This window comes from Pelophylax lessonae (assembly GCF_965119305.1).
Source record: "Pelophylax lessonae genome assembly, chromosome: 1".
Lineage (NCBI taxonomy): Eukaryota > Metazoa > Chordata > Amphibia > Anura > Ranidae > Pelophylax > Pelophylax lessonae.
Window position 1 is genome coordinate 668,230,753 of NC_138768.1, and position 14,365 is coordinate 668,245,117.

The 14,365-nt window shown below is 43.0% G+C and overlaps 1 protein-coding gene across 2 annotated transcripts in view; it reads right to left on the reverse strand.

Annotated features, from left to right (window-relative positions):
- Positions 1-14,365, reverse strand: part of LRBA (LPS responsive beige-like anchor protein) — a 1,198,938-nt gene that overhangs the window by 619,818 nt on the left and 564,755 nt on the right. For both annotated transcript variants that reach the window (XM_082258080.1, XM_082258079.1), the window contains exon 36: positions 8,394-8,560. In XM_082258080.1, coding sequence (XP_082114206.1) covers positions 8,394-8,560 — 167 coding nt within the window. The remainder of the gene's footprint in view (positions 1-8,393; positions 8,561-14,365) is intronic.

A 14,365-nucleotide genomic window follows, 5' to 3' on the forward strand; every position in this document is an offset into this window, starting at 1 on the left:
AAAGGGTAGCCTGTCCTCAGAGACTTTCATCTACTGTTCTCCATCATCTCTTCTCATCCTTCTTGCATTCAGCCACTTTACCAGGTGTCATCTACATGAAAGATGATTTGTCTCCTGACCCAAATAAACACAATGCCTGTTAGGTGCATAGTGTGTGGATGAAAAAAAATTGCTCCTGCACTCCGTTTATTTCGGGAAGTTTTTTTTTTTTGCTTAATCCACTGTTCCTTATCACGTTGCTTCTTCTTTTCACCTGAGCCTCACATCAATGACATTAATGTATGAACAGGTAGTGGATGGCAGCTACATTTTTTACTTTGTGAATCTGTAACTGCTTGGAATTTAAAAGAAAAAAAATAGTGACAGCAAAGGGCAAATATTCACCAATGCTATGTGAGCTGAATACTTTCACTCACTGTGTTAGAAGAAGAAAAAAAAAAACACTGCACAAATCTCAAGGAATAAAGAACATGTTGACTTTCTGTAGCAGCAGCTTGTGTAAGCCCCATATTAAGACACAAATTGCATTCAGACAGGTCACCAGGTGTCAAAAGATATTAGATGCCTGCTGTGAGGAAACAACAAATCCCATCTGCTTCAGAGAAAAGAATATTTTCATTGAAATGGAACCTGGGAATCTTTTTATGTATAACAGAATTAGGTGTAATAACCACATCATGTTAAAAAAAAAAAAAAAAAAACAACATGTAATCATCTGTGGTTTGCCTATAATAATGCAGATTTCATTTGATCTGCCTCAAATGGCCAATCCTATTTTTTCCCATTCCTCCTAACCTGCATCTTGGTTACAGCACCAGATGTTTTCTCAAAATGCCACATGCTGGAGTGTCATTGCCGAATGCAGCACCTGACCTTCTCTATAATTGACTAAAAATATTGATGTAATGGCATGGGTCTGATTGTGATTTATTAAAACCACTGCCGATCCTGGGCCAGCTGCCAGCATTGCAGCCTACTGATCAGACGGCATTAGGAAAGCCATCAATACTGAAACAAAATAAATGACATTAATGGGAAAGTATTAAGGCTCCAGGTCCTGGCAACAAGCAAGCGATATGAATTCCAAAGGACAGAAAAGAATGAAAATAGCATAAATGAAATTAAACCAAAATCCTTGGGAGATTCAATTTACTAAAAGACATGAAGCAAAATTGTGTTAACACTTGCAGTGCTAAATTGGAAAAAAAAGTATAATGTTCCTGTTTAAAAGCAAAAATGATTTACATACACAAGAAAAATTAAACCAATTTACCATTGGCACCACTGCAAAACTAAAATCCACATATTCAAGTACACACAGAAAATAATATTAGCAGAGCTCAGAATTCAGTTAGGTGAATTGCATTTAGATTCCTCTCATAATGCCCTCATCTGTAAAACAAGATAAATATAGCATGCTACAACTCATGCTATTAAACCCTATTAACCCACTCAAATAGACTGACTGCACCTTTGATCAACAAATTTTATACAGTATAATATTTATGTAGGTTATGAAAAATGTCCTATGAAATGACTAGTTCAAACAGCAAAATACACAATTAATAAATAATGACGACAACATTCATGTTGCTTACAAACGCCTATACCTTTCTACATGGACTTACACATTGATTGCAAATTTCTGCCCTATTCCAGTTAAGTAGGTAACATTTGCCATTCCCAGCTATATTATTCTAGTCTAGTGGTTAACGTAAAAAAAAAAAAAAAAAAAAAAAGAGCTTTCATCCAGAACCAACGGAAGGCCGCACCCGCAGTGCCAAAAAGGGAATGATTATGTACAGCAGGACAGAAACTCAAGAGATTGGTGCATGATGGCAGCCTACTCCTTCAGAATGCTTGAGGAGTCACTGACTTAGAACAAGCTTGTGCATATTCGTTGTCGGACATGCGATGTGGAGACTTGCTCTATGCACCAAAAATTTCTAGCTGCCTGACTGCAATGCTAATGGTCTGGCTTTAGTATTTGGAATCATGGACCCGGAATATGTATAAAGACCTGGAGAGGCAGAATCCTTGACCTGCATATTTGTTCAGATTAGTAGCTCAAAGCAAGAGGGTCAAGAATGACAGACAGGCAAAAATTATGCACTATGCTAGCAATTCTCACCCAGAGCTCCGAGGAATGCTAGGGCTCCTCCAAAGGTTGGTTAAGGGTTCATTGCGCTGTAGCTGATTTACCTCCCATCTGATAGTGTCTGTATGGTATTGGGGAGATGCCACTTTTCAGACACCAATGATTTTGTCTGTAAGGGGGGCATTCTTCTCAATGACCATACATTTAAGGAGCATTTTCCTAAAGACCACCAATAAATTTATTTTAGCAGGGGATCCCTGAAAATTATTTTAAAGGTTTGTTTGAAGAAAAAAGGTAGAGAAAGGCTGTGCGAGACAATTACTAACATTAGGCCAGGTTTTGTTGTCCTAGTATGTTATTCTCTATTGTTGGCTTTGTAATAAATCAAACATTTTATTCTTTGGCACATCTGGCTACTGTGTTGATTGCCAAAACAACTACCTACCTTCTATATTGTGCACCTAGAAATAGAGGCCAAGTACCAATATACACATTTTCGCCATTAGGAAAAAAAAAGTATTTTGTTAAGGAAATGCAAGGAGTATAACTCCTGGATTACACAACATATTTTTCATACATTAGTGCAAACCTGTTCAAAATCTGAATAACTATACTATTTCAAATTTTAATAAACCTTTTTGCTAGTGTATTTTGATAAACCATTAGTTTACCTCCTGACAGTTCTTTTAGTATCATGGTCAAGGTTTTTGGGTGAAAGGAGGCTCAAACTTATCAAAACAGGGACATGGTATAGTAAAATAGAAGCATACTGTAAGTGAGGAGCATAGGTTGATATAATTTTGTGGGTCCTTTGGTTTCCAGTATGTCCAGTCATATCACCTGCTCATTTAGAGAATGGCATTAACCACTTCAGCTCTGAAAGGTTTTACCCCCTTAATGACCAGGCCATTTTTTTTGCGATTCGGCACTGCATCACTTTGCGCGGTCGTGCGATGCTGTACCCAAAAACAATTTATATTTTTTTCCCACAAATAGAGCTTTCTTTTGGTGGTATTTGACACCTCTGCGGTTTTTAGATTTTGCGCTATCAACAAAAAAAGGGCGACAATTTTGAAAAAAAAAAAAAAAAAAAAAAAAAAACAATATTTTTTACTTTCGGCTATAAAACATTCCCAATAAAAAAAATTTAAAAAATCTATTTTTTTTTTATCAGTTTAGGCCAATTTGTATTCGGCTACATATTTTTGGTAAAAAAAATTCCCAAAAAGCGTTATTTTAATTGGTTTGCGCAAACTTTATCGCGTTTACAAACTATGGGATAGATTTTGGACTTATTTATTAATTTATTTTATTAGTAAGGACGGCGATCAGTGATTTCTAGCGGGACTGCGACATTGTTGCGGACAAAATCTGACACTGGGTGACACTTTATGGGGACCAGTGACATTAATACAGTAATCAGTGCTAAATAATATGCACTGTTACTGTATAAATGACACTGGAAGGGAAGATTTTAATACTAGGGGTGATCAAGGGGTTAAATGCAAGCCTAAATATGCTTGCTAACTGTGGGGGGGGGGGGGGCTCTGTGACAGGCACACAGAGATCGGTCACACAATCTCACTGTGCCTGTGTGACAGGAGAGCCCCCTGCTTTTTTTAAATAGGCAGACGGCCCTCCTGTCAGTCTCTGAAGATCTCAGGAGGCCGGCAGATCAAGCCCGCTCCTCCTGTGGTCTGGCTCCCGCTGTGTTTTATCACAGCAGGAGCGCAGCCCCGGTGGGGAGATCGCGTGCAGATAATCACGTAGATCGCCGAGCCCTGCCGCAGTAAATGTGCGTGGGGCAGTCGGCAAGTGGTTAAGCAAGTCTGTATAATTAGATTTTTTGACTTACCGTAAAATCCATTTCTCTGAGGTTCATTGATGGACACAGCTCCTCACCTTCTTGACTACGTGGGTTATTCTGCCCCCTACAGGAGTAGAACACTAGCCAGGGCAGTCCCAGGGTATATACTCCTACTCTCTGCTATAGGTACAAGCAAGTTTTTTTAAGCAGTGTCAGAAGAAAAAAAAAAAAAAAAAAAAACAACTCCATAGAGGAGTGGGTGCTGTGTCCTTCAATGAACATCAGAGAAATGGATTTTACGGTTAAGACAAAAATCACATTTTCTCTTTCGTTCATTGATAAACAGCTCCTCATCTTCTTGACTACGTGGGACGTCCCAAAGCAGTGTCAAACATGAGGGGTGGGAACAGCAAAATACTTCCCAAGGCTAAACCATAGCCAACCAGGTAACATGGAACTCAACCATAAAACAACTGGAGCTCACCTGAAAAAAATAAAAAATAGCCTCAAAGAGGACCAAGTCCTCTAAACAGCAGCCTGCAAAACTTTACAGCCAAGGGAAACATCCGCAGAGGTCAACACAGCCACCTTATAAAACTTTGTGAACGTGTGCACAGATGACCAGGTAGCTGCCTTCCAAACCTGCATTACTGACGCCTGATGACGGAAGGCCCAGGAGGCAGGAAGCACCCGAGTAGAGTGCGCCTTAACAGGAAAAGGAGGAACCTAACCCTTAATGAAATAAGTCTGAATCACTGTGTCTGATCCATCTGAAAATGGTCGCAGCAGAAGCAGCCAACCCTTCGCGAGGTCCATCCATGGAAGACAAATAGTGAGTCTGACTTCCTAAAAGACTCTGTAAGCTGCCTGAACACCCTGATTGCCCAAACCACATCCAGGGAATGCAAGGCAATTTCCTTAGGATGCTGGGGCCTGGGACACAGGGAAGGCAACACGTCTTCAAATAAAATTCAAATAAAATTCAAATCAAAATCAGAGAAGACCTTTGGAAGGAATGACGAACATGGACAAAAAAACACCTTATCCCTGTGAATCACCAGGTAAGGTAAACGACAAGACAGCGCCACCAGCTCTGACACCCTGCACACAGAAGTAATAGCCACCAAAAAGGCCACTCGAATATTTTCAAAAGGAGGCTTCTGGAGAACTGAAAACACCAAATTGAGATCCCACGGCAGCAATGGAGACCGTACTGGAGGAGCGAAGTGTCACACTCCCTGGATAAAGGTACGCACCAAGGAATGCGTGGCCAATGGATGCTGAAAGAGAACCACCAAGGCCGAAACCTGGCTCTTGATGGTACTCAAGGCCAATCGCTGTTCAACCCACTGTTGGAGGAAAGCCAAGATCCGATCCACCGAAAAGGAGCGAGGGAGAACCCCAGGAAACTCACATCATGCAATGTACATCTTCCAAGTGTAATGAATTTTCCTAGAGGTAGGTTTTCTAGCCGTTAAGAGCATAGGAACCACCGATTCAGACAAACCTCTATCCTTCAGCACCTGGTTTTCAACAACCAAGCCGTTAAAACCAGCGACTTTAAAGCTTGAGAGGAAGTCTCCAAGGAGCAATGGCAACCAGCCGTAACAGATCGGCATACCAAGACCAACGAAGCTAGTCTGGAGCCACTAGAATGACTGGAATCCCTTCAGCCTCAATTCTGCGCAGGAGTCTTGGCAGAAGCTTCAGAGGAGGAAAGGTGTAAATCAGATGATACCGACACTAAGGAGCCACTAAGGCGACTGTGGCATCGGCTAGAGGATCCCAAGGCCGTGCCACAAACCCCTGTACTCTCCTGTTGAGACAAGAGACCAACAGATCCACCTCAGGGGTACCCCACCGGAGACACAGCAGATGAAACACCTCTGGATGAAGTGAACATTCCCCCTGGTCCAACACCAGTCGACTGAGGAAATCCACTTGCCAATATTCCACCCCTGGAATGTGCACAGCAGAGAGGGCTGGAACGAAATTTTCTGCCCACCTTAGAATACCAGCTACTTCCTGAGCCACCAAGGCACTTCTTGTCCCCCCTTGGTGATTGACATAAGCCACGGCCTTGGCATTGTTCGACTGAAATCAAACCGGACACCCCTGAAGACGAATCGTCCAATGAGCCAGACAATGTCTGATCGCTCAGAGTTCCAGTACATTGATAGGTAGCCTGGACTCTTCCTGAGTCCACACCCTTTGAGCACAATCCATGCGGAGGATGCCTCCCCACCCGGACAGGTTGGCATCGGTGGGGACGACCGTCCAGTACAGAAGAAGAAAATATTTTCATTGACAAAGTGCCGGAGAACAAAGCCACCAAAACAGGGACCCTCTCGTACTCCGGCTCAACAGGATCAGATTGTCTAGAGACTGAGAAATTTTGGTTCATTTTACCAGGATCTCTTTTTGCAGAGATCTCGTGTGGAACTGAGCAAACTGGACCGCTTCAAAAGGTAGACCGTATCAGACTCCGCTCCCGCATGCAAGTCCGAAGAGATGACCGTCTGCTGGATAGCAGAAGCTGAATTGCCTCCTGCAATTTCTGGGGTTTTTCCAGAGGAAGAAACACCCTGGCTGAGGCCGAGTCCAGAGTCAGTCCCAGATAGTCCAGACTGGAGGACAGAACCAGAGCAGACTTCTGAAGATTCAGAAAAGAACCGAACTTCCGCAGAGTTCACAGAGTAATCTCCAAGTTGTCCACAAGAGCAGTCGGAGACTCTGCTTGCAAAAGCAGATCATCCAGGTAACCCAGTACAGCGATCCCCCACTGATGCAACAATGCTAGCACTGGGGCAAATACTTTTGTGAAGACCCTAGGAGCGGATGCGAGACCAAAGGGTAACACCACAAACTGATAATGCTCTTAGCCCACAGCAAAGCGGAGGAAGCGCTGGTGGTCGGCACATGTCGGGACCCAGAGAGCCCAGCAGCCTCCGAGAGGGGATCATGTGGTCAAATATGCTCCAGGGACTATTAATGGGAGAGAGGAACCAACACAAAAAAAAAAGTGTATCACACAGCAAGGGACATCTCACCGCGCTGGTGGCACCACAAGGCCCAGCACAGAGCACTACCGCTGCTACAGCAGAGAAAGGAAAATAAAGAATCCCTTTCTCTGCTGTAGCAGCTAACTGCACATTATGTGGCGAACAGGAAGAGAAATATCCAGGGATCAGCACCAAGGGCTGAGAAGGGGCTCCCACCGCCGATCACTGCCCATCCGGCTTAAAAAACATGGCTGCCGCTATGTTCAATGGGAAACCACAGGAACATGGCCACCGAGGCTACACAAACATGGCCCCCGATGTATAGCATGTAAAGTTACAAGAAAATTTCGGCCCCACGCAGCTCCCAGGGGGAATCCCAGGAATGCTAAAACTATACCAACAGGAAGGGGGGCCCTGGCAGGCACCCCTGCCAGGTCCAGCCCCCTTACAGAGTTTGATTGTCCGGTCACTGGTGGCTCACTCCCCGTCCACCCCCCAATCGCCAGATCAACACCCCAGACCGTCCTTAAAAGGTATATCCACCCATTGGGGAGGAGGGGGCAGATGGGGGGGTGACCAAGGCCGTACAAGATCACTGAGAAGGGAGGGGGGCTGCCTGGGAAGGAGGGGAGCCCAGGGGTCTGACCATCCCAGGGCGGGACTAATTCCCACCTTAAAACCCTCCAGGGGTAGAGGGGGGACAGCTACTTACCACACCAGGAACAGGGTGGGCATCGCTCCGGACAGACCACCGCTCCATCGTACTGTGAGTGCTGTTGGCCTGGAGGAATGCTGCAACTCAGGCCGAAGCCAGATTGTACGCGCCCTCGCGAGAGGTTTAACTCGCAGACCAGCCCCCGTCCAGTGGGGCTATGTCGAAGCCGACCTAGCGTGGAGCTACAGTCTGCACACATTCACTGGCCAGACTGGAGGGACCCTCTGGATCTAGATTATCCAGTTCGTCGCCAAGTCCGCCAAATGATTGTAGGAACAAAAAAATAAAGAGAGAAAAAATTCCATTTAAAAAAAAAAAAAATCGCCATGACCAGGAATTACAGCAAGGAACTAGGTCCTTACTCCTGACTAGGCAGAAAAAAACCTATGGCAGAGAGTGGGAGTATACCCCCTGGGACTGCCCCATAGGCGTAGTCAAGTTCTTTTCTGCCTAGTGTCCTACTCCTGTAGGGGCGCAGTATAACCCACGTAGTCTAGAAGATGAGGAGCTGTGTCAACGAACGAAAGAGAAATTAAATTTTTAATAAGGAAACTCCCAATGCTGGTGTTTGGTTATTGAGAAATGTTGATTTCAATAACCTACTGGTATCTTACATCTATTGTTGACAGCCTTAACCTTTAAAAGTTCTACTTGCTCCTTTCCCTTTCTCCAGTGATTTAGTGTTGCATGTTTTAAATGAACTTAAATCGACAGGTAATATTCAGCATTTATTAAATAAATTAAAAAATGGTCAAAAAAATGTTTTCATACCTTGATGAAGAATTTCCCCAAGCTCCATGTTTATCTGTGAGAATATTGATAATTTTTTGTACAAGTTGGGTTGCAGTCACATGATCTCTGTACTTGGCTGCCCTTATTAAATGATCACACATCTTTTCATCTTCTCTCTTGTCTGCAGAATACTGTGCACAAAGTGACTGGAAGAAAATAACAAAACCTTCTTAAAACATCAGATTTTACATAATATATGTGCACATTTAGATTTTGGTTTATCAATACTTGAGAGATATTATTTAAGTCACATAAATACAAAGCTAACAAGGGCAGAGTTTGCAGAGATCACTACTGAGTGACTCTGAAAGTCATGGGTTCATATTTACCTTTGAAGCCATCATTCAAAAAGTGTCAGGAGTAGCATGGTTTGTAGCTGCCACTTTACAGAGCACTAAGCTCCTACTCCATTGAAGCACTAAAGCCCCATATACAGTGGGTACGGAAAGTATTCAGACCCCCTTAAATTTTACACTCTTTGTTATATTGCAGCTATTTGCTAAAATCATTTAGGTTCATTCTTCTTCCTCATGAATGTACATATAGCATCCCATACTGACAGAAAAAGACAGAATTGTTGACATTGTTGCAGATTTATTAAAAAAGAAAAACTGAAATATCACATGGTCCTAAGTATTCAGACCCTTTGCTGTGACACTCATATATTTAACTCAGGTGCTTTCCATTTCTTCTGATCATCCTTGAGATGGTTCTACACCTTCATTTGAGTCCAGCGGTGTTTGATTATACTGATTGGACTTGATTAGGAAAGCCACACACCTGTCTATATAAGACCTTCCAGATCACAATGCATGTCAGAACAAATGAGAATCATGAGGTCAAAAGGAACTGCCTGAAGAGCTCAGAGACAGAATTATGGCAAGGCACAGATCTGGCCAAGGTTACAAAAAGATTTCTGCTGCACTTAAGGTTCCTAAGAGCACAGGGGCCGTCATAATCCTCAAATGGAAGACGTTTGGGACGACCAGAACCCTTCCTAGAGCTGGCCGTTCGGCCAAACTGAGCTATCGGGGGAGAAGAGCCTTGGTGAGAGAGGTAAAGAAGAACCCAAAGATCACTGTGGCTGAGCTCCAGAGATGCAGTCAGGAGATGGGAGAAAGTTGTAGAAAGTCAACCATCACTGCAGCCCTCCACCAGTCGGGGCTTTATGGCAGAGTGGCCCGACGGAAGCCTCTCCTCAGTGTAAGACACATGTAAGCCCGCATGGAGTTTGCTAAAAAAAAACACCTGAAGGACTCCAAGATGGTGAGAAATAAGATTCTCTGGTCTGATGAGACCAAAATAGAACTTTTTGGCCTTAATTCTAAGCGGTATGTGTGGAGAAAACCAGGCACTGCTCATCACCTGTCCAATACAGTCCCAACAGTGAAGCATGGTGGTGGCAGCATCATGCTGTGGGGGTATTTTTCAGCTGCAGGGACAGGGCGACTGGTTGCAAACGAGGGAAAGATGAATGCGGCCAAGTACAGGGATATCCTGGACAAAAACCTTCTCCAGAGTGCTCTGGACCTCGACTGGGCCGAAGGTTTACCTTCCAACAAGACAATGACCCTAAGCACACAGCTAAAATAACGAAGGAGTGGCTTCACAACAACTCCGTCACTGTTCTTGAATGGCCCAGCCAGAGCCCTGACTTAAACCCAATTGAGCATCTCTGGAGAGACCTAAAAATGGCTGTCCACCAACGTTTACCATCCAACCTGACAGAACTGGAGAGGATCTGCAAGGAGGAATGGCAGAGGATCCCCAAATCCAGGTGTGAAAGACTTGGTGCATCTTTCCCAAAAAGACTCCTGGCTGTATTAGATCAAAAGGGGGCTTCTACTAAATACTGAGCAAAGGGTCTGAATACTTAGGACAATGTGGTATTTCAGTTTTTCTTTTTTAATAAATCTGCAACAATGTCAACAATTCTGTGTTTTTCTGTCAGTATGGGGTGCTATGTGTACATTCATGAGGAAGAAGAATGAACCTAAATGATTTTAGCAAATGGCTGCAATATAACAAAGAGTGAAAAATTTAAGGGGGTCTGAATACTTTCCGTACCCACTGTACCTTTCATACAATAGCACTCATTGAGATCATTGGACTGTATGGGTCTACTAGGCTTACTGTGAGTTTTTGTTCAGAGATGTGTGGGGTAGCTACTGGGGATCAATTTAAAAAGCATTGTATTCAATTTGTGTAATCATCAACATCTGGGTGCATAAAACCACAAATTCATATTTTGTAAGCCTCTTCAAAAATTTCTAATGCAATATGTTTAGGAAACAGATTTTTTTTTGTCAAGACTAAAAAATGCATAATTGTTTTATCTACAGGACATTGTTTAAATTGTGACCTAATATGCATGTAGTACTGCTAGTAATGTACCCATCACTAGTATACATTCTGCATAAAGCTATACAGGCGGTCCCCGGGTTACAAACATCCGATTTACAAATGACTCCTACTTACAAACTGAGGGACACAACAGGAAGTGAGTAGAAATCTACCCCTAGGAAGGGATATTCAATACTGTTCTCATTTGAAAAAGGTGTCTCCCCTGAAGCTTTATCACTAATCCTGGTTTCCACAAAAAACCCAAATTTTTCAAAATACAGTTGTCATAGGGACAGAAAATGAGGCGAACAGAAAGTAAAACAAATGGTACAGGGGTGTTAACCCTTCCCTATGCTATCCAAAAAAACTTAAAAATGATTTTGGCTGGAGCTAAACTTAAAAAATGTACCAGTTCCGACTTGCAAATTCGACTTAAGAACAAACCTACAGTCCCTTTCTTGTTTGTGACCCGGGACCGCCTATACCTACTGTTGATGAATGATCAGATGATGCTCAGAACTATACTAGTGATAGCATAGACATCGGTAGGGCCACCTATGCTAGGAAAAAGGGGAATCTTGTGTTCTAGGCTGGATGATGGGTAGGGAGTCGAAAACTACATGCTGTAAAAAAGTAATGGTTACAATGCATAAACCGTAGTGCAAGGCCTTTCATGGAATTTAGAACCCTGAAGTAATTAACTGATTTGACTAAGGGCACAGAGGCTTACAGGGCATTCTATATTGCAAAATAGACATCTACAATTCAAAAAAATCATCTGTACGTACATAACAGATAAATACAATTATGTAAAAATGTACTAAACAAACATCCAACCAATATAAAAAAAGTGCATTTTCAAAATAGGCAGGCAGAGAGGTAATAAATGCTTTCAAGTGCTTCCTAATGGTCTAATGGATCAGCCTTTACAATTTGAAGAGCAACTTTTCATACCTGACATAAAATCTATAGATATAAATCACATTAGTGGTCCATTCTTTACCGATTATCAATCTCTGTCTCTTTGCAGAACATTAGTGCTGCATTTGACCTTATATTATAAAATAATACCAGTAATGCCATGTATAATAAAACAAAAAAATAAAACCTTATAGCAATAAAATGCGCCTCCAAAAATGGTATTCACAAAAGTTCTCAATCTTATGAAAGAATGGTAATACATATTACACAAAGATGTAAAGGACAAGAATCTGACTGCAAGACCATTATCTAAACTGTAACATATGAAACATTCAGTATATAGGTTTACAATGAACTGATATATGCCTAAAAATAGTCATAAAACCCATTATGAGGCAAATACTGATCTTCATAACATAACATACTTGCACTCGTCTCTAAACCACTGCCTTAAGGCAATAGTTCTATGTTTTAATTGTAAATGCACAGTTTGTTGCACCTACCAAGGTGGTGTAAAACCTGCATGGTAATACAATTTTTTTTTTGATCAGTGATTACAGAAAAAAAAAAACTTGGATTTCGAGCAGAATTAGTTCCGGAAACATGCTTGTAATCCAATCCACTCCACTATCAAAGCGAATTTCCCCATAAGAAATAATAGAGAGTGGAGACTCAGAGATGATTCGTTCCACAACCATTTATTCATAAGTCTTTCAGTTTATAGTCTATATACAAAGATTATAGCAATATAACCATAAAACAGCCATTCATTCACAAATGGCAGCTTCCACAAACGGATTAGAAGCAAAATCCAGCAGGAGCTACAGAGTACAAAAGAGAAGAGAGGCGCCTCTAAGTGTAGCAATATGGTAACTTTTATTGAAGGTACAACATTTAGCAACTCACATGGTTGATGATAAAAAGAGGCAAATCTACATATGCAGGCATACAGGGTAAAGCTGTCCACATAGACCATCTTCCGCTGTCAGTCTGCAATTGCGACTGGGAATACTACCCTGCAGTAAAGCAATCTGAAATTGAGGCTTGAAGCACTCTTGGAGCGCAGCATGGAAGGGATGACGTAGATGGCAGTGTGGAGGACTATGTGGACAGCTTTACCTCAGATACTGCATACTTAGATGTGCCTGTTTTAATCATTAACCATGTGAGATGCTAAATATTATACCTTCATTAAATGTAAATATATTGCTACACTTAGAGGCGCCTCTCTTTTTTATACTCAGTTGTGACATGCTACTTGTATATCAAGAAATCTCCTGTGGGAGGTGCATGCGTGGCAGCCCCTGAGATGGACGCCTAGCTCAGGAGCTCCGTCCCGCCCCGGCCAGCATCCGGCCCCATCGCCAGCGCCCTGAAAGGCAGCATTCAGCAGCGGAGACCTTGAGGAAGCATCTAATGTCCATGGGGACAGCCCGCCGACATCTCACGGATTCCTTTCCAGCAGAGAAAGGTAGGCCAGGATCAGCCATCAGATGGCAAACGACACGCAACTCACTTCACCCGTGCCCGTACCAGCAACACAGCTCCAAAATAAGGGCAGCACAGCCATACCAGGCTTATCTCCGCTTTCCCATACGGCCTCCCCCACCTTCAACGGAATCCCTCCCGGGCCTCATGATGGAACACGCAGCATGCATGCCGCGGGAGCCATCCCTCAGCCATTTACAGGCCCTTCCGCACCTTTCCGGACTTTCTCCATCTAACCTTACACAGGTGGATGCTTTATTTGCAAAGTTTGCAGAAATGTTGGATAGAGGCCTTTCACTTACAGCCACCAGAATCACGGGGGAAATTAAGGCGGATTTAATAAATATTGGGTCACGAATTGAAACTCGATCACACCATCACTAGAACCAATCCGAACACTGACAGACTGCAGGAACTCCATACCCAGCTGGAAGCTGCGTTGCAAAAAATTGACAATTTGGAAAATTGCAGCAGACGCTATAACTTTAGAATCAGGGGCATCCCTGAAACAGTCACTAATATCTCTGAGACAGTCCAGAACCTGATAAAGGATATAATACCTGATATCCCTCAACACAAACTGGAACTGGATCATGCCCACAGGGCTCTGCAGCCCCCCAGGAAAGATGGCCTACCCAGGGACATCATCGTCAATCCCATTATGGCATCAAAGAGGAGGTAATGAAAAGGGCTCGCTCTCTTAACCAGATCAGCTTCCAGGGTAAACCAATAAAAATCTTCACTGATCTATCTCCAGCCACAACCGAAAAATGCAGAACTATCAAGCCATTGCTCAACATTCTTTCAAATAAGGATGTTAAATATTGGTGGCTCTTTCAGTTTGGCCTGAAATTTGAATTCAAACAAAAATCCAATTCCTTTGCCTCTTTCCAAGAAGGGGAACAAATTCTGTTACGGCTACACTTAATCTCTCAGGACCCCTCTCCCACACCACCTGATAATGCATCCAGCTCTTCCAAACGCTCGCAACCTGCAAGCCCACTGTCCCCTATATGGCATAAAGTCAAGTCCAGAAATGACCCTCCTAGTTAGTTGATGGGACCTCAGAACATTAGCAGTTTACCTCTGTCCATCCACTTATGGAACTTCCTTCCTGATTTTCTGAAGATCCCTGCGACCTTCAAACAAGAAGCCTGTGACTTTTTCGACGCTCGCTTGAACTGTTCCCGTATCTCAGA